This window comes from Mauremys reevesii, linkage group 4, assembly GCF_016161935.1.
Source record: "Mauremys reevesii isolate NIE-2019 linkage group 4, ASM1616193v1, whole genome shotgun sequence".
NCBI lineage: Eukaryota > Metazoa > Chordata > Testudines > Geoemydidae > Mauremys > Mauremys reevesii.
The window spans coordinates 113,312,966-113,340,342 of record NC_052626.1 but is presented as its reverse complement, the minus strand read 5'-3'; the positions used below and the strand labels follow the sequence as shown (position 1 = coordinate 113,340,342).

Here is a 27,377-nt window from a genome sequence, read left to right as displayed (position 1 = left end):
TCTGAAAAAGACAAAGTGAAGTGCCAACATATTGTCAGACTGCAGCAAAAAACAGATACCTCCGTTCCTTCCCACTCCCCTTCTGCACCTTCACTATAGTTTTTAAACTGGATCATGAAGATATTTTTATTCATTTTTGGTTTTGTAAAACCCATTTTCTCCCCTTTAACAAAAAATCAAAATTAGGAGTATAAAGTACTCAACAGCAGCCCTTTAAAAATAATCACTTTGAAATAGATAGAAAATGGTTTTTGTTGGATTTTAAACACCCCAGGATTGTTTGCAACCTCAATATTGCAACTTTCTGCTAGTGTAGAACTGCAAGCGAAACGGACCAATTTATTTCATTGTCGAAGAGAAGTAAGATGCAAAAGTAAACAGCATCAGGAGTAAAAGGGAATTTAGACATTTAGATTTAATAATCTTGTTGCTCCCATCCCCTTCACCCCTGCCCCCAAAATCTACTTATCTCCATCTACGATTACCAATTTTCTAATTGCACAAAACCAAACACCGTGCCCTGCCCCTGCCTTGCCCCTTCCCTGAGGCCTCACCTCTGCCCCGCTCCTTCTCTGAGGCTCCCCCCATTCACTCCAAGCCCCTCCCTCCATTGCTCACTCTTCCCCAGCACCACCCACTTTCAGTGGGCCAGGAAAGGGGGATGGGGTGTGGGAGAGGGGGAGGGCTCCATCTGGGGTTGTGGGCTCTGGGGTAGGGCTGGAGATGAGGGATTTGGGGTGCAGGAGCAGGCTCAGGGCTGGGGCCGAGGTGCAGGAGGGGTGCAAGCTCTGGTGGGGGGGGGGCTTTGGGGTGGGGCCAGGGATGAGGGGTTTGGGTGCAGGAGAGGGCTCCAGGCTGGGAGGGTTGGAGTGTGAGAGGGAGATCAGGGCTGGGGTAGGGGGGTGGGGTGCAGGCTCTGGGAGGAAGTTAGGGTGCAGGAGGGACTTTCTAACCTGGGGCAGGGGGTTCTGGTAGGAGTGCGAGGTCTGGGAGAGAGTTTGGGTGTGGGAGGGAGATCCGACCTGGGGCAGCGGTTGGGGTGCTAGTGGGAGCGTGGGGTCTGGGAGGGGGTTCTGACCTGGGGCAGTGGGTTCGGGGTGCGAGCTCCATACCTCAGGCGGCTCCCAGTTGGCAGCACAGTGGGGCTAAGGCAGGCTCCATGCTGCTCCCAGAAGCGGCCAGCGTGTTCAGCCCCTAGGTGAACTCGCAGCCAGGCAGCTCTGCACGGTCCACATTGCCCACGCCCTTAGGCACCACCCCCGCAGCTCTGGGGGCGGGGACAGCACGCAGAGCTTCCCCGATCCCTGCTGCATCTAGGGGCCGGACATGCTGGCCTATTCCGGGAAGCTGCACAGAGCCGGACTTTCAATGGCCTGGTCAGCGGTGCTGACTGGAGCCGCCAGGGTCCCTTTTCGACCGGGCGTTCTGATCGAAAACCAGACTGCTGGCAACCCTATCTCCATCCTCCCTCGCTGCTGCCATCTGCAACATGGCTCAGCAGACCCACTCAATTTTCTTGTCTTTTCTGCTGTGACTGCTAATTGTGACTGGGAAACTAGGAACTGGACTCAAATCACCAACACATTTCACTGAGCAGCCATTGACCAGAAGTCGTCGGACAGCGCTGGGGCGGGAGCAGCGCTGGGGCTGGGGCTGACTACACTGGCTTTGTGGCGCGGCGCAAGCTGCAAGCGCTGCAGAGGTCACACACTGCTGCTGCAGCGCTGCAAATTTGCAAGTGTAGCCAAGCCCTGGGAAACTAGGAACTGGACTCAAATCACCAACACATTTCACTGAGCAGCCATTGACCAGAAGTCATTACCTCCTATCTCCTTCCTCTTGCTCACCTTACAAATGGAACATGAAGCATTAAAGCAACTGCACATATTTTATTTAATCAATATTCTCATCATGTGAAAACAACCAGCTTCCTTCATGTTTTACTTGGAGGAAGTAAAAGAGTCTAAATCCTCTCAAGAATGTGTTGCACTGATTGCAACATGATATTGTTTCCCTTTATAAAGCTTCAGTATGTGATATTTACACACTTAACACAGTAATGATGAGCAAACACTTGACATCTTAATTACTAGCTCTTCCTTTGAGGTCCCTTAAATCCAAGCTTTCACAGAGTAAAAATCTTGATTCATACAGTAATAATCCAAAAACACCACAAAACAGCATAACATAAAAGGGAAAACATCCATGAATGACAGTATAGTAGTTAATCCATATATTTCACCCTCTAGGAACACCATCCTATAAATACAAACACATGATACATTTTGGGACTACTTAGAAGCCTCTCTAAGATGCTATTCTTGTTACTAATGAGGTACAGAACGGACTATTAAAGATGTTTTAAAAAATAACACACTGTTTTTAAATCATCTAAACTCATCCTAAGCAGGGTAATGTCTAAATTGTATGGAGACACATGAAGCTATCCTCTCTCCAAAATTAAATGAGTTACAAGCATCCATAAAATGCAGACTCAACCCTACAGCATAAGTTTTATTAGAAAAAGAGAAATAAGATTTAAATTAAACTTTATCCCATATCATAAAGCTAGTTCTCTCTTTACTGACGCAGGTTGTTGCCAAGCAATGTATTGTGAAGCTACACTTGTGAGCAAAATCTGACCAAGCAGAGTGGATAAATATCAATGATTTTAAAAAAATAATAATTAAAAATTGGATTTTTTTGATAAAATGCTTTTTGAGGGAAAAAAAGCTATCTAAAGATAGTTTTAATTAAGATATATCTTTGAGTTATAATGTCTCATCATGGAATAGGGATTATAAATTTTAATTCTATTGTATGAGACAATATATTCATGTAATGTTTTAAGAAAAGTTTTGTAAATGAGTTACAATAGTTCATGTATTAAGGACCCAATCTTATGGGGCCCCAGAGGCTTCTGTATAGATTATTTAGGTTAATCTTTCTATCTACCCAATGGGACTCCGTGCTCAGTCTAGAAATTGCCATCAGAGATGCTTAGTTTTGCAGTTTTCAAACTGTGGATTTGTGTCTGCAGAGATAACATCTTGTTAACAGCAAAAATGTTTTAAGTAAATAAATAAATAATATACAGAGATGAGAAATAACAGACCTAAACTCTATTGTCCCTCTTCAAATTTGTTTACACAGAGTCAATTCCTTACCTCTCTCTAAAAGTGCAAAGTTTCAAAAAGTTCAATGAATAGAAGATTGTTGGGGGTGGCATAGATCTGGACAAGGAGAAGTCTGGAGATAAATGTGAGAAGGGAGGGACAGGCAGTAGAAACAAAAGTGAAACTGTTTGAGCAGCATATTTTAGAAGTCTTGAGGTCTTTCTGAGTGTAGCCTTCATTGATTTGAGATCTACTATACCAGGGGTAGGCAACCTATGGCACATGTGCCGAAGGCGGCACACAAGCTGATTTTCAGTGGCACTCACACTGCCCGGGTCCTGGCCACCAGTCCGGGGGGCTCTGCATTTTAATTTAATTTTAAATGAAGCTTCTTAAACATTTAAAAAACCTTATTTATTTACATACAACAACAGTTTAGTTATATATTATAGACTTATAGAAAGAGACCTTCTAAAAACGTTAAAATGTATGACTGGCACGCGAAACCTTAAATTAGAGTGAATAAATGAAGACTCGGCACACCACTTCTGAAAGGTTGCCAACCCCTGTACTGTACCATTCTCTCACTAGAAGGGAAAATCTATAATGGCAGCAAGCCGTAAAAGAGATACAGTTTGGGAATAAGAACCATTCAAGAAATATATGTTTGCTGATGATGTTTTAAAGAAAGTCACACCAGTGAACTGGTGGAAGTCACTTATGCACTTGGATTCAGAGACTGTTGAAGTGATAATCTCACTTTTAACAGAAGTACTTCTTCTGCTGGTGCAGAAAGAATATTTTCTTCCTTTGGACTAGTCCATTCCAAATTGAGAAATTGTTTGGGACCTGAAAAAGCAGGAAAGCTTGTTTTTCTTTTCCAGATTATGAACAAACAGGAAAATGAAGGTGAAGATGACTGAGTTAGCTGCAGAAGCCAATATTTTAAGTTTCTCATGTTGACCAGGCTGACATAGATGATTTAATTTGGGTTTTTAAAAAAAAAATATTTAACTGTTTTAGTTAAAAACAATTTTAACAAAAACAAACCTGATTTTAAAAACTTGAATGTTTAACTAAATTCAAAAATGCATATGCTTGTTTTGTTAAAATATGTTTGCTGTTGAAGAAAAACATCCAGAATACATAACGTTGTTGTTTTAGTTAAATAAAACAATTTAAATGTCTGTCTGGTGATGTTCTCCTCCTAATACAACATGGCAAGAAAATCCTCCAAATATTAATGATTAACCTGTTGAACTGGAGATAGTTCACCTCCCAATGACTTCATAAAGATCTGCTTCGATTACCTTTGGTAAATGAAATAACCAATCATTCATTTTCTGATAAAGCTGTAAAACTAATCTGGAAAGCTTTCAAAATAAATCACTTTAAAAATGTGTAGTGTGTATCTTCTATAAATGAAACCCACATCTATCTCTGAGTTGTGAGGATTATGTATTAAGGTTATAACAACCAACAAGAATGCACTTTTATGCAGGGGTGAAAGTAAGACGGTACAGGCCAGTACGGCATACCGGTAAAAAGTGGCTGCCAGAACCGGCCCATACCGCCTTACTTTAAAGCACTGCCGGGTCCCCTGATGGGGGAGCGCAAAAGGGGCAGTGATGTTAAAGCACTGCCCTGGCAACACTTTAAGCAGGGTCCTTAAAGCGCTGCTGCAGCAGCGCATTATCGTTTTTGCCAAACCCCCCCCCAGGCTGCCATGGGAGGGGGGGCGCAAAAGGAGCAGCTGCCCGGGGCCAGCCATTTAAAAGGGCCTGGTGCTTTGGTCGCTGCTGCAGTAGAGGCAGTGGTGGCTGGAGCCCTGGGCCCTTTAACTTGCCGCTGGAGCCCCGAGTGGCACGGGCCAGGCAGCGTGGAAGGGCGGCTGGAATGCTAACCCCCAGGCCCACCCCTTCTGGTGGGGGTGGGGGGAAAGAGGGGCACAGAGCCGGCCCCTGTACTGGTAAGTTTTCAATTTTACTTTCACCCCTGCCTTTATGTAGAAATCCATGAGTAAATCGAGTCTTTCTGACTAGTGATTTAAATCAAATCCACCCTGTGACCAAGTATTGCTTTTGTCTTCCAAGCACCGGTGTTAGCCAAAAGGGCTCGTTTCCCCCCGGAGTTTACCTAATTACACCAAGGAGGCACGGAAGATAGGAAGATGAGTACCACTCCCTTTATTGATCGGTCAGCTGAGCGGTTGCTCTCATCGGCTAGTGCCAGAAGAGAGAGACACTTTACACGGCCGAACGGGCCCCTTTTTATAACCAGTAACAAACAACTTAATTTACATCCTTCCACGTCATTTGGCTGACCTATAGAACCTGTAAATGTATCTTATTAGGGGATAATTGGGTACACAGGATACATTTATTATTCTGAAGGGGAAACAAGATACATCCGTCGACCCTTTGTACTAAATATTTTGGAAACATATATGAGAACGCAGCTGCATATACTTGGGGAGTCAAACAAGATAAGCAAAATAGCTGACATAGGTAAATACACGTCCCTTGTTCTATTGAGTTTTTTAAGCTTTCCAACACCGGGATTCTTAATCTGCAGGCAACAGGCTTTTTATTCAGCAGAAGGGTTAGCTGGTTACTGCTAGCTAATCACCCTTAACTAGTTTTGCTGGCATGAGATGAGGATCTGCCTGATGGTGGAGCAGCTAGTTTCCATAAGTGAGATGCCCACTTGACAGCCAATTCTTGACCATCACTATTCTTTCCCAATTACTTTTGGATCACGGGGCTCTAACTGCAGCAGACTCATTTAACTTACAGGTGGTTTTGTGACGTGGACATTTTATGGATATTAACTACTGGTGCTATTTAACTACTGGTGCAGAGATAAAGTTTCTTGACACCTTAAATGACTGCTTCTCGGAGCAGCTAGTCCTGGAACCCACAAGAGGAGAGGCAATTCTTTATTTAGTCCTAAGTGGAGCATAGGATCAGGGCCAAGAGGTGAATATAGGTGGACCGCTTGGCAATAGTGACCATAATATAATTAAATTTAACATCCCTGTGGCGGGGAAAATACCACAGCGGCCCACCACGGTAGCATTTAATTTCAGAAAGGGGAACTACACAAAAATGAGGGGGTTAGTTAAACAGAAATTAAAAGGTACAGCACAAAAAGTAAAATCCCTGCAAGCTGCACGGAAACTTTTAAAAGACACCATAATAGAGGCTCAACTTAAATGTATACTCCAAATTAAAATACATAGTAAGAGAACCAAAAAAGAGCCACCATGGCTAAACAACGAAGTAAAAGAACCAGTGAGAGGCAAAAAGGCATCCTTTAAAAAGTGGAAATTAAATCCTAATGAGGAAAATAGAAAGGAGCATAAACTCTGGCAAATGAAGTGTAAAAATACAATTAGGAAGGCCAAAAAAGAATTTGAAGAACACCTAGCCAAAGATTCAAAAGTAATAGCAAAAAAACATTTTACGTACATCTGCTAAACAACCAGTGGGGCCACTGGACAATCGAGATGCTAAAGGAGCACTCAAGGAGAGTAAGACCATTGCGGAGAAACTAAATGAATTCTTTGCATCGGTCTTCACGGTTGAGGATGTGAGGGAGATTCCCAAACCTGAGCCATTCTTTTTAAATGACAAATCTGAGGAACTGTCCCCGATTGAGGTGTTGTTAGAGGAGGTTTGGAAACAAATTGATAAATTAAACAGTAATAAGTCACCAGGACCAGATGGTATTCACCCAAGAGTTCTAATGGAATTCAAATGTGAAATTGCAGGACTACTAACTGTTGTCTGTAAGCTATCGTTTAAATCAGCTTCTGTACCAAATTTTTTCATACAATGCACAGTCAACCTGTGGAATTCCTTGCCAGAGGATGTTGTGAAGGCCAAGACTACAACAGGGATCAAAAAAGAACTAGGTAAGTTCATGGAGGATAGGTCCATCAATAGCTATTAGCCAGGATGGACAGGGATGATGTCCTTCGCCTTTGTTTGCCAGAAGCTGTGATTGGGTGACAGGGAATGGATCATTTGACGATCACCTGTTCTGTTCATTCCCTCTGGGGCACCTGGCATTGGCCACTGTCGGAAGACACTGGACTAGATGGACCTTTGGTCTGACCCAGTATGGCCGTTCTTATGTTCAGCGGTGGTTCCAATGGTAACAATCCTATAGTTACTACCCCAGAATATTTCAGTACAATACAGACAGCACTATGCAGGATACAGTCTGAACTCCCAACACCACAATTTAAATTCTCTTTACATTAATGCAATTTATAAGGATTTAAGCATTTAAGATTAAACAAAGTGGATATGGAGCAGACACTACGTTATTATAACTGTGTGCGATTGGGACCCGTGCAACCTGCTTCCCATAGTTGGTGTTTGTAAGTTCTACGTTATATTTGTAGCCTGCTTTGGGGAAAAGTGCATATAAATATGGACATATTTATACTATGTGGCAAACCAACATTTCTGTCGGTTCAGAGAGGGTTGGGCAATTAAGTCTATTATTGTTAAACCCATAGCGGTGGTCTGGAGTTCACAAGAATGTCAGAACTTCCAGAGTTTGGAAGTATTTTATTTAACAACCTCTATATTTAAATATCTCCATGAGCTGGAACAGATCATAGGTACTGCTAAGCAACTTTCTTTCTTAGAAACTCATTCACATTCTTCCTTCTTCCAGAAGGTGTTCCCATCCTCAGGCCCACCTCAGAGGGAATATAATTAGAGCTGGGAGAATAATTGATTTTATGGGCCACTGACAGTTCTGGGGGAAAAAAAACTGGTCCTTATCAAATTGAAACCGAATTTTTTCAGAGTTTTTGGAAAACTGAAAAACTTGATAAAAAATTCATTTCCAGTCAAACAAAATGTTTCATTTCTGGACATCAACCTTTGCTTAATAAAAGAAAAGAAAATGAAGGGCTAAATTCCACAAAATCAGAGGAGATGGCAGTGGTCCCTTTATATCAGGAGAGTCAATAGGCAGACCATGGGCCAAATTCAGACCGCCAGACGCTTCTGAACGGACCTTTTTATATACTTATTATCGTTGTTGTTTTTATTATTCTTTTCTCTGCGGTCTGGACCTTAACTATACCTTGTCCAAGAAAGCTGGACCTCAACAAAAAAAGAATTGACTCCCTCTGCTTTATACCCTATAGCCCAGTGGCTAAACACTCATCTAGAATGTGTGAGTCCCAAGTTTGAATCTTCACTCTGGCTCCATGAATTGAACGCAGGCATTCCCTCTCCCAAGTGAGCGCCCTAACCATCAGGCAATTGAGTATCTGGGGTTGGTCTCTCGCAGTCTCTCTTGTGAAGCTCTTTCACTTTATACAAAATACTTGAAAAGTCATCGGGCATGAGACAGTGTGAGAAATAGACTGTGGCTTGGTGGTTAGGGAGCTTAGCGAGGATGTGGAAAACCCAAGTTCAGTCCTTGCTCCAATGATTATTTATTTATACAGCCCAGAACATCTTCACCCAGAGAGATTTATCCCCAAATATTCAGTAGTTCAGTGGTCAAGGCACCCACCTGGGAAGGGGGAGACTCTGCTCCAGAGTGAAGATTTGAACCTGGCTCTTGAACCTAGATCTCCCCCTGCCCAGGTGAGTGAGCTAACCACGGAGCAATTGGGTTTAAAGACGTTACTGCCACCAGCTGTTTTGTGAATGACACCTATAATCCCTTGTCCATTTAGCCCAACATTTTTTTTGGGGGGGGGGGGGGAATCAGAATCTATTTGGAAAATTTGTGTCAAATTCACTAATAGTTTTGATACACTGAAACAGCATTTATTGGCAAATAATATATTAGCCCAAAAAAACTGCCCAGCAGATTTCAGGATTCTTAGGGTATGCCTACACTGCAATAAAACACCCATGGCAGGCCCGTGTCAGCTCACTCCCATCTGGGGGCGTGGGGGGGACCCTCAGGTTGACCGACTATAAAATTACCATGTAGATGTTCACGCTCGGGCTCCAGCCCATGAGAGGGGAGAGTCTCAGGAGTTTGAACTCCAGCCTGAGCCACAACTACTACTCTGCAATTTTTAGCTCTGCAGCCTGAGTCAGCTGACACAGGCCAGCCACAGGTGTTCTCCTGGGGCGCAGGCACACCCTTGTACTAGTGAACCTGCTGAATGACACTGCAATAAGTGTAACAATAATGTAATTGCCTAAAATGATCAGCTGCTGGTTTAATCATTAACGAGAGTGCCTGTAACTGGCTGATGAACCAAAAGCCATTGTTTGGTTTTAATTTAAAAAAACCCACCAACAACAAAGTCAGCCTTTGGAGAAGAAAAACTATTCTAATTTATTAAAATCCAATTGTAAATTACTGATAACCTGGAGTTACAGATGTTTTATTTTGTTTTTTAATTTTGTATGCGGTTCAAATGCTTTCTCTTTGCTAGAGTCAATATCCTTTAAGAAGTCTAATTCTTTCGGTAAAGAGATGTGTTCTGTTTTAGTAACAGAAAAATTTAAGAGAAGTCTCATTTTGAGACTAAGAGAAGTCTCATTCTTTTAATAAGAATTTTCAGAATTTCTCTGGAGGACTATTTCTGTAGTTTCAGATACTGGGAATAACACTTTAAAAGCATCACTAATGGTAGAGGTGCATCACAGAACTCAGTGTAACTTCACTCCAAAAGACAAAAAGGAGATTACAGGTCAAAAAATATAAAATTCTGAATGTATTTCCATCACAATATTCTCAGTAACAGAACCTGGGAGGGAAGGAGAAGGTAACAGATTTCTATTTACAACAGTCTACACTATATCTTTAAATGGTTCAGGGCTCTCCAGCTAAAAGATCCCTACTAGCAACTGGTACTATTTCTGAGGGGGCTTTGAATAAGTATATACTCTCCGCTTTAAACAGTCTTTCCAAATAAGGTAAGGAAAAAGCACCTGGGTTTGGCCACTTACATGAGACACCGTTGAGAACAAATATGGTAAAAAACTAGCAGATTTTTCAATCTCACCTCCCTCTGATTACTCAGGGGAAAAGGTGCATTAAACAAAGGCAACCACTTTTGCCACCCATTTTGACCCTCTAAAAGAGCCATAGTGATTGAGACAAAACCCAGAGTCCTCAAAAATTAAACCTTGTATTGAAAGAGACATTGTCATATGTGGTAAGAAAATGTGACCTATCTGAACACTCACAGTGACCTGTTCCCAGTGTCCTGCTGATCAGAGGTTTAAAAAAAAATGTGAAGATCATTTCTTAGGATAAACAATGGGTTCAGCCCTTACAATAACAACTAGTGCTAAGTTCCTCTCTGCAATCATAGCTGTGTGCACATGCTTCCCTCCACCCACCTGTGACTGCTCTATTCTTGTGTGCAAGCCGTGCATTTAAAATTACAAAATTCTGCTTCCTGCACCCTATGGGAGGATTCTTGTAAAATTCGGCATTCTACTCGTACTTCCCAATAAAGGAGCAACCCAGAAAAGTGGGGACAAAACTTTGGGTATATGCAGTTGTAATCCAGAACACAGCAGCTGGCAGATCATATTTTTAGCCTATCAGCCTCCACATGTGCCCTTTGCTGCCTAAGACTCAAGTAAACACACACAGGCTTTTCATTAGTAGTAGTTCATGGTCTCCCAATTGTTATAAGGCTTTACTGAATCAATGAGGTTCTGCAGATATCATAGCTTACGCAAGGAGCAATAATCGCACAGTTAGCAGAAGTGACCCAAAATCAAATACCATCCTGGTATTCATCAGAGGGCAAGATGCTATTTCAAGCCCTCCCTCAATTTGTAACATACATAAACAAATAGCTACAGTACGATTGTACGAGCAGATTGCCTATAACGTAAACAGTGATTAAACCGTCATTTAAACTCACACATGTTAGCTCATTGCTTTTAATGCACCTCTCTTTGCAGCATCTGGGCTCCAATTCAAAACCAAGCAAAATTATTTAAACTGACCATGACAGGCAGCATAGAACATCCCCTTAATTTACTGAAGGTAATAACTACTGACTCTGCACCACAGTATTTACATGCTAAAGGCAAGCAATGGCCCATAGTCAAACAGTTGCTTGGCCTAAGAGATACATCTTGTCACATACTTTGAAGGTCAGCTACTTTGGGCATTTGCAGATTGTCAACAGGAGTGTCAGAAGCAGGCACATTTCACCAAAAACATCTGACTCTCATCTTCAAGAGTGTGCAGGTAGGTGCTTGCACCAAGAACGCCTTTGCTGATCTCAGCAGCTGCATTGGTCTGAAAAACTAGGAATAGTAAACCAATTTATAACCCATCCTGAACAGCAGAATAGGCCAAACTCTTGAAAATAAATCTATTATACCGTGCCCAAATTCCTACAGCATGCTTGTTAGCTTTAGAGCTGGTTTACATGGGGAAATGACAAGAATAAACTATTCTGGAATAGCTTCCCATGTGGTAACTTATTCCAGAATAAGAGTGCTTTTTTCTGATTTAACTTAATCCACTAGCAAAGTTGATTTCTAAACTGCAAGGTGTTACTAAGTAGATGACAAAAGAACCTGTTAAAAAACAACAAGCTACCCTCTAGCTATTGTAATTTGCTTTAGCGAGAAACAAATTCCTTTATGTACCCAGATGACACTGATCCTACATAGTTTGGTTATTCAGGAAAGTGCAAAGCTATGGCACAATCCTTACCTAAATCTATCAAATACATTCTGGATTAGCCCTGCAGCATTTACACACATGCACCCACCACTGAAACTAATGAAAAATTGGCGTACGTAGGGACTACACGATCAGGAACCGGAATAACCTGGGGTGCTAAATAGATTGTGTTATTCCTGGGGTCACACACAGTGTTACTCCTGCTCCACAGTTCTCAAAATAGGGAACAATCCTCCAAATCTTCACTCATCACCCACTGAAACTTCCTCAAAAAGATCAGCCTCAGGTAATAACCAGGTGAGAGGCCAATGGTTACATTCCAACATTCATTGTAAGGAGAAAACAAGAAGTGGCTTGCATCATTCCCTAGGAATGGCAAGATTCTGGCTGAGTGAACTCTTCCACTGAGGACCCCAGCACCAGAAGTACTCTACCCCCAGATGCTCTGAGTTCCACCCTGGGGACCGATGACCAAAGCATTCTCATCAACACTAATTGCCACAGCAGGATATAGCGGGGGGGAGGGGGGGGGAGTACAGAAATCTCCAAGGTAACTGAAACACACACCATTTAAAGCTTTATGGATAATGACCAAGACCTTCAGCTGCACCAAAAAGTGAAGTGAGAGCTAATTCAGAGCACAGATCAAGGGTCTAAAGTGCTCTTATCTGCCCACCTTGAATAAAAATCAGGTCCCACTACATTGTTCATTAGCTGGAGCTCCAGAGAGGTCTTCATGCATAGTCCAAGTAGAGCTCATTACCTGTAATCTGAAGTAGAGATGAAAAGGTGTGAATGCCATTATTAGGTCTGCACACAAGAAGGAAGCACACCAGCCAGAGATGGGATGGTGCTCCTCCCTTCAAAAGAAGGAGCAGAAGTTACCCAACAAGTTCCCAAGACTGATCACCTTGACCATTCTGTCTAAATATGCACATACATAATTGTGCCATTGGCATGGTTAGCTCTTCAGACACGCAATGTGACAAGTTCCCTGCCCAGAATTGCTTACAAACTAACAAAAATACCGACAAGCTAAGAGGAAGATGTAGTATAATGAATGGATCTGGAAAAAGAGGATCAATTCCAGGAGGGACCTAGTATGGTATGAAAATTGGGACAGGCTGCTACCAGACAAGTACAGGCCTCTCTGCATTCTCAAAAATCGAGGAGTCCCTGTGGCACCTTAGAGACTAACACATTTATTTGGGCATAGGCTTTCATGGGCTAGAACCCACTTCATCGGATGCATGAAGTGAAAAATACAGGAGCAGGCATAAATACATGAAAGGATGGGGGTTGCTTTACCAAGTGCGAGGTCAGTCTAACGAGATAGATCAATTAACAGCAGGATACCAAGGGAGGAAAAATAACTTTTGAAGTGGTAAGAGAGTGGCCTATTACAGACAGTTGACAAGAAGGTCTGAGTAACAGTAGGGAGAAATTAGTATTGGGGAAATTAAATTTAGGTTTTGTAATGACCCAACCACTCCGAGTCTTTATTCAGGCCTTATCTGATGGTATCCAGTTTGCAAATTAATTCCAGTTCTGCAGCTTCACACTGGAGTCTGTTTTTGAAGTTTTTTTGTTGAAGAATTGCCACTTTTAGGTCTGTTATTGAGTGACCAGAGAGACTGAAGTGTTCTCCTACTGGTTTTTGAACGTTATGATTCCTGATGTCAGATTTGTGTCCATTTATTCTTTTGCGTAGACGGTTCGGTTTGGCCAATGTACATGGCAGAGGTGCACTGCTGACACATATCACATTGGCAGATGTGCAGGTAAACGAGCCCCGGATGGCGTGGTTGATGTGGGAGTCACATCCTATCTAATATCTCCCAAGTCCAGTCCAGCACTCTATACAGTAGGCAATACTGCCTTTCTTAAGGATTATGAGTTGAGGACTAAGGGCAGGGTTAGAATGCTGGCCAAAAATTGTGCTTTGAACAACCTCCTCTACTCCCAAGTTAGACATCACACAACAGAACAAAACCTTGAAGTGGGAGAAACTAGTTGACAAAAGGCCTCAAGTTGAGGGTACTTAGGTACTAGCAGCTCCCTTCCAAAAAGTGTCTCCTCCCCCTATTTTATCCAACTGAGTCTAATCCAGCCAGTTTAAGATCAAGTCCAACACATTAAGGAAGTTTTGTTCCTGCCTATGTCAGCTCATTTACAGCACTGCTAGGCACAAATGTATCTTCCATAGGGAATATAGTGGTCTGGTAGAACATTTTAGCTCTGAGTAATGATCAGTCGTCTTTTTAAGTAAAAGCCAGGCATTTCTCAATTTGCTGGCTTATACAGAACCTCTCCAGTTTGCACAAAATGACTGCAAAACTTATCAAAACATTTAAATTTGCAAACACCAGAATGATGCAAGTATTAGCAGGCAGCTGCCACATCCGTTTTGCAATCACCATTCTGGATTTGTTTCATTGCAAGAGGGAAAAGTTCACCCCAAAGTGGCTGCTTTTTTTTTTTTTTTTTTAAACAACCTATTGGGAGGAGGAGGAAAGGCACAAATAAGAGTTAGGTGCCCAACTCTCTGCCCTTTGAAAAATTTCCCACTTGCGTGTTTCATTTTTCAGTTGCAAATGCTGATTTGGTAATAATGATCAATGGAAATTATTAGAGCTGGAAAAATATTTCAGAATGAAAACATTCAACATCTTTAGTCTTTTTGGCCACAAGTTGTCCATGAACTAACAGTGATTTTTCCTAAATGTATTCATTGTTCATAGAAATTGTCAAATAATTTCTACAAACAAGTCATGAGTTACAGATTGTTCATGAGCTTACCAGCTGCAAGAATTCTGTATATACAATTCAAGTGGTATGGGTTCGTTTTCCACGAAACTCATAGCACGTTTCCATTCCCTGACCAGATGAGCATAATTCTTACAAATCACAAATTCAAAAATTTGCCTGCTGCAAGTATTGTCCTGTGTTAATGTAAATCTTGCTGTTTCGTGCACATTTCTGCCAGTAATATCATTTGCTAGAATGTTCATAGAAACCAAACACAGAAAGACAATGAAATCAATTAAAAAACCCACACCTTTTGGAGGGAGAAGGGGGTTTTCATTGTTCACATCCAGCTAAAGCAATGGCCAGATCTACATTTCCAGTTGGAAATACAGCTTTCAAAAAGTCACACAGAGAAGGCTCTCCTTCTGTTAGCAGATTCCAAAGCAGGAGCTGCCACCTAGTGTAGTGGGGTTTTGCACAGGGAGCAAAAGATCTAAATTTTAGACTGGATGAAATGAAAATCCAGGCTCAGTGAATTTTGGAAGGGGAAAAGGAGGGAGGCTTGCAAATAATTGAAGTGCAATGTATTAAGGTTTCACTAGTTTTTCTTTTATTTTCCCCACCCTACCTAAATCTCACTACATGTAGCTCAGGTAAGTATGACCAGCTGTTGATTTAACTATTTTTAAAGTACACATTCTATCACTTGAACACCTGCAAGTTAAGTTTTGGAACCTGGGTAAGCAATATTCTTAACTGTATCCAGACTGTAAAAAGAAGCTGTTAAAACCCAGACACGCAAAACTTTGCCATAGCTACAGAGGTCTTTTACCCAACTAATCATATGCACACAATGTACAAGGCTTTATACCATCTACAGCTATACAGACCTCAGAAATGAAAATTCTACTCAGGGGCATTTAGCATCTTCACTCATTTGGGAACAAGAATGCTCAAATTGCAGTTTAATCTGCCATCCCTGCACATTCACACAAAATGTTCAGATAAGCTATCAATACAGATTTCCAAGACTAATCATTTCCCTCTCTGTTTAATACATTATGCCTCAGGCAGCCAATGCCCAAAACCCCAAAATGGGGAACAACAATTATTCCTGCTGGACAGTTAAAACGCTGGGGCATTAATTCCTGTACTGCAGATTTCTGTCTCTCTAACCTCAGTTTCATGATTATTTCTGAGTAGATCATTTTCAACAATTAAAATGAAGGGACATCAATTTTGTGTAGAACACAGGTAACTTTGGGCCTAAAATGAGTGACATGCCTTGAAATGATGTACAGTTGAGTGGTATATTACACCTTATCTGAAATGACTAAAAATATTTCTAAAAATTGACGCTTCAGAAGCTACTTTACATTTCCATTTTAGTAATATTATTGTGACTGAACATGATACTGAATGGTTTATAATACAATGGACAAAAATGTTACCTTCTAGCACAGGGATCGGCCACCTTTGGCACGCGACCACCAGGGTACACCTCTAGCGGGCCGGATAGGTTTGTTTACTTGCTGCGTCCGCGGCTCCCACTGGTCGTGGTTCGCTGTTTCAAGTAAATGGGGGCTGTGGGAAGCGGCAGCCAACATATCCCTTGGCCCAAGCTACTTCCTGCAACCCCCATTGGCCTGGGACAGCAAACTGCGGCCAGTGGGAGCCGTGATCGGCCAAACCTCTAGACACTGCAGGTAAACAAACTGGCTTGGCCTGCCAGGGGGCTTACCCTGGCAGACCACATGCCAAAGGTTGCCAATCCCTGTTCTAGCAAATAAAAGATCAGAGTTTTCCAATTCAGCAGCTACAAAAGTTAGGTAAAACAACATTCTGATTTTGTATTAACCTACAGCAGCTAAGAAAAATATTAAGTATGCTATGCATGCAGTCCCTTGTGTCAGAATTACAGGTCAGCCGTATTTGGGTTATAACCTTCTACTCTTATCATGAGTTAACAACTCTGTCAAAAAGTACGAGGCTGAATGGTTCTATATTCTCAGTTTCTTATTCAAAGGCCAAATTAATTCTCTTTTTTAATTTCACCCAAATAAGTGAAGACAGAATTTTATTAAAATATATATTCATGGTTTTCAGAATACGCTTTTCTGAGATGCAAACAAGCCTCCAATCCCATATGCTGCAACTGCCTCTTCTCTTAATTTGAATTAAGAACTGAGATGTGTGGATACATAAGAGACAAAATGCCTGGGGTAACCCCAAATGACACATCCCTATGATCATTAGACTGATATGTAGCTGGCACACGTACTCCCTGACCCAAAGCTTTATACCTGCACAAAATGCCACCACATATCACACCACCAGCACTTTCCACAATGGACTCATTCCTTGAATAAAGAAATGACTGACTATAAATGGCAAAATACTTTTCAGGTTACCTCAAATGACATCGACACAACCACTGGATCAGCCGGAAGACCCCAGAACATGCCACTCCCTGAACTGAGGCTTCACTCTGGCTGGTGCCATGCACCATTTGCAGCATTTGAACAGTTTAATGGTCACATAGATGTTTCAGGTGAAGTAACCAGAGACATTATTTACACATCAGGTCAAATGACGTTGCTTATTTAAGCATCATTTTCAGAATGGAAAGGGGGGTGGAATGAGACAGTCCTGGTAAAGAAACAAAGCTTTGTGTCAGAAGTGCCATGTCCAAGTCTCTTTGGAACAGTCCAACTTCTGTGTGACAGGCCACTTGGGGTGACCCATACTTATGACCTTTTCACTTATGTCGATTGAAATCCTAGCTCCTTATTGAAAAAATGAGGTGATGGAGAGGCAGTGCATAACAGGCCAGTGCTGTGCATATAAATGAAGCTCTGGATCAAGATGTGGCATACACAGGAACCTTCAGAATGGTCAAATGATTGTGTAGATGTATCATTTGAAAAGACCCAGAAAGTATTTTGTCATTGACAGCCAATTCCTTATTGGAGAGTCTGCAAAATGGAAAGTGTGAGTGTACATACCGCACAGAAACAAAACTTGGGGTCAGGGAGCGATGCATGTCAGCTACTTCAGAGAAGGCTAACACTTGCAGAGGCATGTCATTTGGGGTGACCTCAGAATTATTTTGTCATTTACACCAGAAGAAACCCAGTTCTTTGTTCCAGGAGCATTTGCAAAATGGAAGTGGGGCAAGGGTGACAGCATTTTGTGCTGATATAAAGCTTTAGGTCAGAAAGTGGCACGCGTCAGCTACTTCAGAACACTCGCTCACAGGGACAGGTTCACCCAAGATGTATTTTATCACTTACAGTCAGACAAAACCTAGGTCTTTATTCAAGAACAGTCTAATTCTCACAGGGATGTGTTACTTGAGGTGACCAAACATACTCGTTTTCTCTTAAAAAGACATGTTTTCAGATTGGTTTGGTCACTTTTAATTTAGAGAAGTGCCAGTGTGTTCATATAAAACTCCAATATCTTTTATTTAAAAATATCAAAATTTGCAGGTAAAGACTAAACATCTCTGTATTTTAAAACCAAACAAAATACTGAGTTTTCAAATGCATACAGAATTATTGCTAGATGTAATTAGCACACACCACAGATTCTACATAGTATTGTTTAACATCGTTGACATGATATTCCATAAAAGCTCAGAAGGCAGGTCAATAATCCACTGATTACAGAAGTGCAATGTACATTTCCCCACCCCACCCCCGTTTCTTTTGCTTTGGTTTAAACTAGTATTGACACAGAAGAAAAGGAAATGGATACGTACAAAATTGGTTTATAGTAATGTTAACTGTCTGACCAACCCACAAAAGCCAAGAAGTACAGTTAGTGCTTCCATTCTGTCCTCAGCATTTCCCCACTGTCCATGGGTTTGGAAATGTGTATTGGACACAACATTACCCTGCTTCAGACTTTTTCAAATGCTAAATGTAACAAGTTACAATTTGGAGAAAAGGAAACCATGGACCAAAGTTCTGTCTTCAATTACACCCATCCTTTAACTCCAAATCTCTCTCTGCTTTTGTAGGCTGAGATTCAAAAATCCCATTAGCATTGCTGTAACACCATTACTATCATGTTAATCAAGTACTTTCAAAAGTGCAGATAAGTGATGTATTCAAATTAATATCCACTTATTTTTAACTGCAATAATATGTGTAATTTAAATCAGCTTATATCTACAAATAAGTTTATAGGAGGAAAAAAGAAAAACATGGACTCATCAGCATGAAATGCCCTGGAACTCTAAAACACCACCAAATAGCCCAATTCTGCACTCCTTACTAAGGCAAAACTTCCACTGAAATGGAGCCCCAAAATTAGTAGCAAAATACTCTTTGTATGACAGTGCCTACGGTATCTGCCTCTGGGCAGATCTGAAAGTTAATCTCATTTTATCATAATACTTTCCCTACTTTCTGTTATTGCGCAAAGTAAAATGTTAACATTTTAATCGTCAGGTTTTCACAACAGAAATGCAAGTTACAATTTAAAATACTAGCCACACCCACTCCAAAATAAATACTATTTTACTTGAGTTTTCAAGACAGGTTTGGAACAATACATGAAAATACTGTGTGAAAAGAGTAACAGCTGACTAATCTAGCAAAGCTGCATGGTCTAGTAGATGGAGCAGTAGAGAAGGCACTCCCAAATTACACAGGAGATGTCTACACAGGAGCTGGAAGTGCAAATTCCAGCTTGATGAGACATTCCTAGTTCCCGCACAAGCACTCAAAAAGCTAGCACAATAAAGCAGAAGTCTAGCTGCCACAACAGCGCAAGCTGTGGGAAGGACTAGCTGCCCAAAGTACAATCCTGTCCAAGACCCTGGATACTTATTTGGGGCAGGCAGCCCTTCCCACCACTGCAGCTCCACTTCTATTTTTAGTGAACTACCTAAAAAATCAGAGCTAGTGCAATGACGACTCCTTAAGCTGGAATTTACACCTTTCCAGCTCCCGTGTAGACATACCCATAGACAGCCTCTATAGGTGAGTCACTTAACCTGTCTTCCTGAGTTTCCCTACCCATAAGAGGAAGATAATATCCTTATCTCACAAGGGTACTTAGGATTAGTTAATATTTATATAGCACTTGGAAAATTTTAAGTGTCAAGTATTATTCAGTAACTGCTATTATAACATTAAGCCATAGCAGTGCGTGCATTAATAGTTATAGGTGCATGCTTTGGGGGCATTCCACCATCTACAAATACACCACTAACTCTACTATAGTACGCTCCTGATTTTATGGACACCAGTCTTACAATCAGTTATTCAACATGGGGGAGGGGGGGGAATCACATAACAAAAAGATGCCAATGAAGAAAAAGTCAACATCCTTTCACTTTCTGAAGCTTTCATTGCATTGGAAAACCTTTTGCAGAGGTTTGAAGGATAAGAAAGAAGCAATGCGGTGCCCCATATCGCAACTTATGCACCGTACCCCCAGTTATTTTGTGAAGTCACAATTTTATGAACTTTTTGATGTTATGAACACCGTAATCCCCAGTTAGTTGATGAAACAGTGGTTCTACCGTATTGCAACTGCTGTTAGGGCTAACTGTTGGTGTAATGTGCCCTCTTACTATTGCATTTTAATTAAAACCAATTTTGTAGTTGCTTATACAATATGTTCTTCCACAACGAGCCTGTGTGGACAGGTATATATTGGTTTAAAACTGGTTATAACAGTTTCTCCACATTTACAGGGAAAAAGTTAAATTGCTATCAATCAAGTTTAAAACTGATTTAAGAAAACACACAAAAGGCACACTGGGATTTAACTACATCCGTTTAAAATCACATCTTTAGTTAAACTGTGTGACTGTGCACACTGGCCACATCTATGAAAGGTAGGAGTTAGCAAAGGGAGAACACACAAACATAAAATAGCAGCCAGAAGTTAGAACCCTTGTTTATTAACTTTTTTCCCAACCCCACCTCCCAAGCACCCCATTTTTAAAGTTCCCTGGAGCTCCTCAGCAGTTTTTTGTGGCCCAATAGCCATTGAGCAGGAGCTCGAGGGCAATTTGCAACTGTTCTTTTTTCTACTCCCCCTTACCCCCGCTGTCTCTCGCCATCCCTGCACCCCAAAAGCTACCTTTATTATCCTTTGCCTCTACCCCTGGCTTTCCCCAGTCTTACATAACAGATGTAGGGATGTCCAGAGGTGTTTTTCCAGTTATGAAGTCCCAGCTGTGGAATCTGTCAGGTAAGCGTACATATCCGTCACATCAAAAAGGGCCAAATGTCCAATTACCTTGTGGCTCTGGCCAACCAACATCCCCAGCCAATACACTAATTATTTGTTCACTTTATATGTTTCTGGACACATTTTGCTTGAAAGTAATACAGCACTTCCAAGTCAGAAAGGAAAATCAACCATGCACCTTGCCTCTCTAAGCACAAAACTACTACTACCCCCATTTTGTGTTGAATGCAACTGCATTTTTGCTGGCCTCTGGTACAATGAGGAGTTGTTCTCTACCTGCATTCTTTAAGTGAAACTCCCATTGATATCACACACAGATCTAGAGTGCACAATAACAATTGTGTTTCTTTGAACTGTTTTTAGCTTTTTGTTTTCTCAGCCTTAACACCTTCCATGAGATATTCTGCACCTGCAGAAGTAAAAGATCTTGCATATTTAATAGCTCTAAGGCCAAAGACATAAGGAGAAACTATGAGAGGTAATTTTCTTGCTCTATATTATGCGAAGTGCTATGCAATGAATAGACTTTTCAAAATAAATTAAGAATCAATTCAACATTCCCTCCTGTGTAGTTGCAGGTCATTTTCAAGTGATACTGTGTAATAAGACATGACTAACATGAAACTTAAAAAAATAAAACATTGTTCTCATTAGAACTATTTCTACACACTACAAATTCTGGACCCCTTTCATTTCATTTCTGCTTTGAGAGAGAGTGGACAGCTTGCCATACTTTCAGTCTACTTTGTTGACTACATTTTAATGAGAAGCAAAAATACAAAATGATGCATACCTAATTTATAAGCCACATACACACGGATGGGTATTTTTCACTTTAACATTGTAAAACATTAATATCCAATGTTTACAACAAGTGGTAATAATCAGGAGCGCACAGTTTTTAAAAAACACCCAATTTGCTGCATTTGTCACAAAACTGCTTTGAACTTTACGATAAGAAGATATAAGGCATTAATGTTCTATAGAGAATACCAATCTACGGGTTGTTTAAAATTCAAATCTTGATTTATTAACTAATATGGTCTGAGTGTGCAACAACTGTCTATGCAGATAAGAGCTCAAGCAGTTGAGTAAATGGTTCAATACTGCAAGCTGCAGTGATGAAATTCATGCTAGAACACTGACCTAATACATTCCCACTGTCCTGAAGTAATGTGTCTCACAGATTTATGCACTACATACAGATTCATGTTGAGTAATTTTTAAGCATCCAGAACTAACAGATGAAGACATACTTCAAACTGATGCCTAAATTAAACTTTTTAAAGGATGGGCAATTAAAATCATTATCCTTTGCAGAAAGACGTTAGAGTGCCATTAAAATATCTGAATGACAAACTTTATAGTTAAGTCTAAATATTTTCTTCCTTATGCATTTAGCAACCGCCCTTTTGTATCACATGTAGGTTACTGAAGCATCTATGAAGGCAGCCTGGTAGAATAGATATACATTGTAATTGCACTGAAACTCAAATGAAGATTCCCACATAACTTGCCTCTCCCCAAATTTTCCGTAACAAAGTCAACATATGTCACAATTTGGCTGGAATATCTGTACTTAATTAGTTTTAGGCTGTAACTGGCAATACACATATTATCTAATGACCATGTTAAGTATATATCCAAATGTATCTTTTTGTTTCCCATAACATATCAGTCAAATATGCTCTCAGATTTATGTAATCTCTTCTTTGGTCACAAGAGCCTTCCTTCCTCTTTCTCTCGCTGTCTCTGTATGTACAACTCATATCTCTTAGTAACAAGCAACTCTGTTCATAGCCCTAAAAAGAAAAAAAAGCTTTAAAACTAATATGTATTCATAACTTTAGGAAAATATGATAGAATACTGCACACAACTGTTACCCACAAACTTTTGTGAACTCATGGTTTTTACTTCTTTGCTACTGGAGTTTAAGCAAATAATCACAGCTAAGCACAATTCCAACTACTTTCTGATTTTAAAAAAATAATTTAAAAAAATCAAATGATACATAAAATTCCACAGGGCAACACAAAGTACAAGATTAAGACATCTTTAAAGGTCCTCTCCATAAAATATTTACAGACAAGAAGAATACAGGTCAGATTAATATCTCCTCACCTGAAAATTTCTGTTGCTAAACTTGCGAGAGTCCCTCCAAAGAAAAATTTCTCCTTTCAAGGAAGTGTCCAACTGCAACATTTCATTATTATTTGTTTTGTCTCCCTCGTTCACAGTCTATACAACAACCATCACTTCACACCTCATGCAGCTTTATCCTTAAATTTTAGAACAAACCTTGACTTTTTCATGTTCGGAGCAATAACTTTACTTAGTAGCAAAACTATTTTGTCTTTGCATATTTAAATCATAATACTTTAAACTTTTGCTAAAACTTTATAGGAAAAAAAATCAAATTAAGTCCCCAATCCTGGAAACAGTTATGCATCTGCTTAACTTTAAGCAAATGAGTATTCCCATTTAAGTGATTTTAAGCAGGTAGTTCTACTTAAGTCAATTGGATTACTCAACTGCTTAAAGTTACACATGTGCTGTTTACAGAATCAGGGATCTCAAGGAATGGAAGCTTAAAACATAAGCTTCTTTATAAACTGGTCATAAACACTTATCTCAAACTTCGAAAAATATGCTTTGATCTTGTGAACTGAAATTAGGGCAATATGAATAGTGTTTGGAGGTAGTAATATGGAGTGTGTTACATGTTTCAGACATTTCTAATATGTTTACATAGTGTATACCAGTCATAAAACAGAAGATAACATATAGTTGAGGAAGCTTGCTCATACTTTCATAAAAAGAAAAAAGTGACAGGTGAGCTGTCTTAAAAAGTCCCATCCAATTCAATTTACAGTAACACCAAATGTTAGTCGGAAAATAGAAGTAGTGTAATTAAGATTCAGAACTGAGCTCCATTAGCTAATTACAAAAAAAAAAGTGCATTTGGACAAAAGGGTTTTGCATGTGCCATAGTCTCTATAGAAACATCTTGATATATACAATCACTTCTAGTCTCAAAACTGAACGAAGAAGTGATTAGTTGTGATTCAGGAACGTCTTATAAATACTCTTTTCCGAAAACTTTACAAGTGAACACTACACTTGTTTACTCTTTGAAATATGTTATTTAAAAGATGAACTGTCAACAAATTAATCTGAGGAGGTAACCCCAGACTTGTTTATGGTCTAACCTTCCCCCTCCCTTTCAAGACTACTATAGATTGGACTCTGTTTTCTAAAGTTCTGCATTTAAATTCAATCAGCTGGGAACATGGATATCATTAAACCCAGAGAAATGTCCAAAAGTGAACAATCAACAGTATGTTCTCTCTTTACATTTTGTGCAGCATTTTAAAAATTAATTCCAAGGGATTTAACTGTAGACATCACTGACTTTCTGGATTTACTAGTTTATGAAGAGATTCAATGTTTTGGAAGGAAAGGGACATCTCTTGTTTACAAGAGCACAAACAGTTTTTAAATGTACAGCAATAGATAGCCCTGACTAAAATTAGAAAATGATGGCTCTGGTGAAAATTGGTCAGACCTCTTGTATTAAATGACAGTTCTGATAATTACAGATGGTTTGAAAAAGTGGGTGGCCTAACAAAAAAAAGACCCTGAGGTGATGTTCTGTTAATCTTGGCCACTCTGCTACATTTTCTAAACTACCTAGGAAATTGCAACCTCACTTTGCTAAGTGCTGAGGTGGAGTATCAAGTAGATAAGAAACAGCAGTGGCTGTGTACAAGTCTCTTGTATGCAACTGGGAGTCCCTGTCTGCAATGGTACAAAGGCAGAACTGAAGCAGCATGCATTAAGAAAGAAGATGAGCAAATCCCAGACCCCTTTTCATGGTTGCTGAGGGAGAAGGGATTTTTAAAATTATTATACTGTTACTTCAAAGTGCTGTTTGGAGTACTACAAAGAGAGAAAACAACTGTCTTCATGCAGGGTTGTAAGAACACAAAGCCAAGCATTTGTTTCCTGCACTGAATGGAGTGAAGATTATAAAATGTAATTGGGAAAGCCCTCTGCAAGTCCCAATGCTGAAATGGGAAAGCAAAGCTTGGGAGGGAAATAAGGACAAACAAAACTAAAGTGGATCAATGCAAAGTGAGGTTTGAGATTTTAAAACACACACGGTGGGGGAATGGGGAGATTCCGAGTTAAAGCACCCGATGATTTGAGATGGAATTGTGCCTGGTGGACTGACTTTATGCTCAGACAAACGCTGGCTGCAGTTAAGGCTGGATGTTTCTTCAGGGTTTACTCTCCTTAGATCTGCTAAGAACAGGGTGTTTTTTCAAGTGTTACATTTCACAAGTCAAGCAAGTTTTTCCTTTTCAACTTTAAAATAAGGGGGGGGGAGAGAAACAGCTTCTCTCCTTTCCCCCCCACCCCCACTCCAACGCTGCCAAAAGTTTGATTCCGCCTGTGATTGACACCCGACACCAGCTCCTCCAAACCCCAGAGAAATCACTGGCTGAGGCCGCAAAGCATTGGGGACAAGAACAAACTTTTGTCTTGCTACTTAAAATACACATGTTTTCTGAAGTCGCCTTTTACTTGATCCCCAGGGGAAACAGCTTTTCAGAGGGAGCTACCGCCACTCACTAGCCAACAAGGAAGGGAGACCCCCACAGGCTCCATCTAATACCCACCCCCCCAAAAGGGGGGACACAATCCTCGTGCCCCCTTCCAAAGGGAGGATCACCCACCACATGCGCCTCTCCTCCCCCCTGAGTGTGTGGGACCCTCAGATTCCCTCCCCGTTCCTCTCTTTTTGGGAAGGGAAACAAACTCCGCACAAAACCCAGCGACTTGCCACGCACCCTCCTCCCTCTGCCTCAGCTCCTCTCAGGCATCCCTCTCCACCCCCCAGACCTGCCCTCCCAGCACCCTCCTGCGCCCCCCAAGATCCCCGTTCCCACACCCCTTCCTCCCCCCGTCCCACGCGCCCTGCGCCTCCAGCCCGCTGCACGCTGCGCCCCAACTCCCTCCGTGCCGGATCCCCAGCCCCGTGCGCCCCGGTCCCACGCGCTCCGCAGCTCCCACGTCTCCAGCCCCCCGGAGCAGCAGAACCCGGAGTTGGGAAGTTTCTGAGTCACAACAAAAGGCAGCGGCTCCCCGCGGGGCCCGGCGCCGGGAGCGCCCCCCACTCACCCCGCAGCGAGCCCAAGTGGCACTGAAGCACCGCGGCGGCCAGCAGGAGCAGCGAGGCCGCCGCCTCCATGTTGTGCGCCGCAGCAGCAGCTGCCGGAGCCCGCGGAGTGTCTCAGGCAGGCTCCATGCTCCGGGCGCTGCGCTCGGCTGGGAGCGGGAGGGAGGCGCTCGCCAGAGCCTCCTCCTCCTCCGTGCGCTCGCTCGCTAGTCTGTGCCCGGCCGCCGCCGGGGGAGGGGGCTGGGATCCTCCCTCCCGCCAGCCGCGCTCGGAGCCCGAGGAGGAGCCGAGCGCCAGCTCAGGGACCGCCCCGCCCGGTGCGGGACAGCAGCCCGCGCCCCTTGCCCCCGCCTGGTGCCCGGCTCCCGCAGCCGCTGCGGTGGCGGCTGTATGTCCCCGCCCGGGGGGCCAGCACCATTGTCTCCGCTAGGCACCACCGCTTAGGCGCTCCACGTGCAACAGCGCGCCCCGCGTGGGAGTCCCACACGCAACAGTGCGCCCCGCGTGGGAGGACATAGGGTCCCGCTGCATGAGCATCCCATGTACAACAGTGCACCCCACGTGGTCATCAGATGGACACTGGTGCACGGATAGCCATGCACCCCACGTGGGCCTCCTGTGACCATCAGTGCGTGGGTACCCCCTGGGCAACAGTGCCCCCCACACGGACATCCCATAGGCATCAGTGCACATCACACAAGAACCGGTGTCCTCTCTCATCACCAGTTGGGGCTCACTGCCTCTTACCAGCATCTAGGCACTCCTGCAGGTGGTTAAAGAAAGTGGTTTTGACTTTTTGCTTGGAACCTTCCCTGGAGGCCTTTTATGCCTGCACCGATTTTTTTTTTTTTGGTCTGACATTTTCTTCTTCCTTTTCCTTGCTCCTTATTTTTCTTGAAAAGCCAACAACTTCTTTTAAAGTGCTGCTCTAGTAAAACTGATGTTTCTCCAGTCATATTGGCTCATTCCTTCTTGCCCCTGGAAGGGGTCCTCTGCATGGTTCAGTGTTACACAGACAATGTAATAACAGGTCGCTTCCTCAATAATTCTAATAAAACTCTTCTGCATCCAAGTTTGTGGTTTATTTTAAAAAAAGTCATATACCAGCAGCTGCTCAGTGTTGTCAGCCCATCTACACAGCAATGTTTCCCCAGGACTGTATAACACAGTAGTTAGCATTAACCTGACAATGTTAAGAGCACAGTTTAACTTTACCTGTAGAAGGGGGACTGTTGGGATGGTGCCAAATTGGTGTGGCCAAACTGAATGAATGGTAAGAACATGGCTTGACATGACTGAACTGCGAAAGAGGATTCTGGGAGCAAAATCCTTCTCTTAGCATCAGGCAGTTGCAGGGGCGGCTCTATGTATTTTGCTGCCCCAAGCACGGCAGTCAGGCGGCTTTCGGCGGCGTTTCTGCGGGAGGTCGCTGGTCCCGCGCCTTCGGCAGGCAGAATTACCATTG

At 42.0% G+C, this 27,377-nt stretch overlaps 1 protein-coding gene across 3 annotated transcripts in view; it reads right to left on the bottom strand.

Moving 5' to 3' along the window:
• Positions 1–26,216, bottom strand: part of LRP5 (LDL receptor related protein 5) — a 258,401-nt gene extending 232,185 nt beyond the window's left edge. For all 3 annotated transcript variants that reach the window (XM_039538081.1, XM_039538082.1, XM_039538083.1), the window contains exon 1: positions 25,915–26,216. In XM_039538081.1, coding sequence (XP_039394015.1) covers positions 25,915–25,984 — 70 coding nt within the window. In that variant the 5' untranslated portion in view covers positions 25,985–26,216. The remainder of the gene's footprint in view (positions 1–25,914) is intronic.
• Between the last annotated feature and the right edge of the window lie 1,161 nt (positions 26,217–27,377).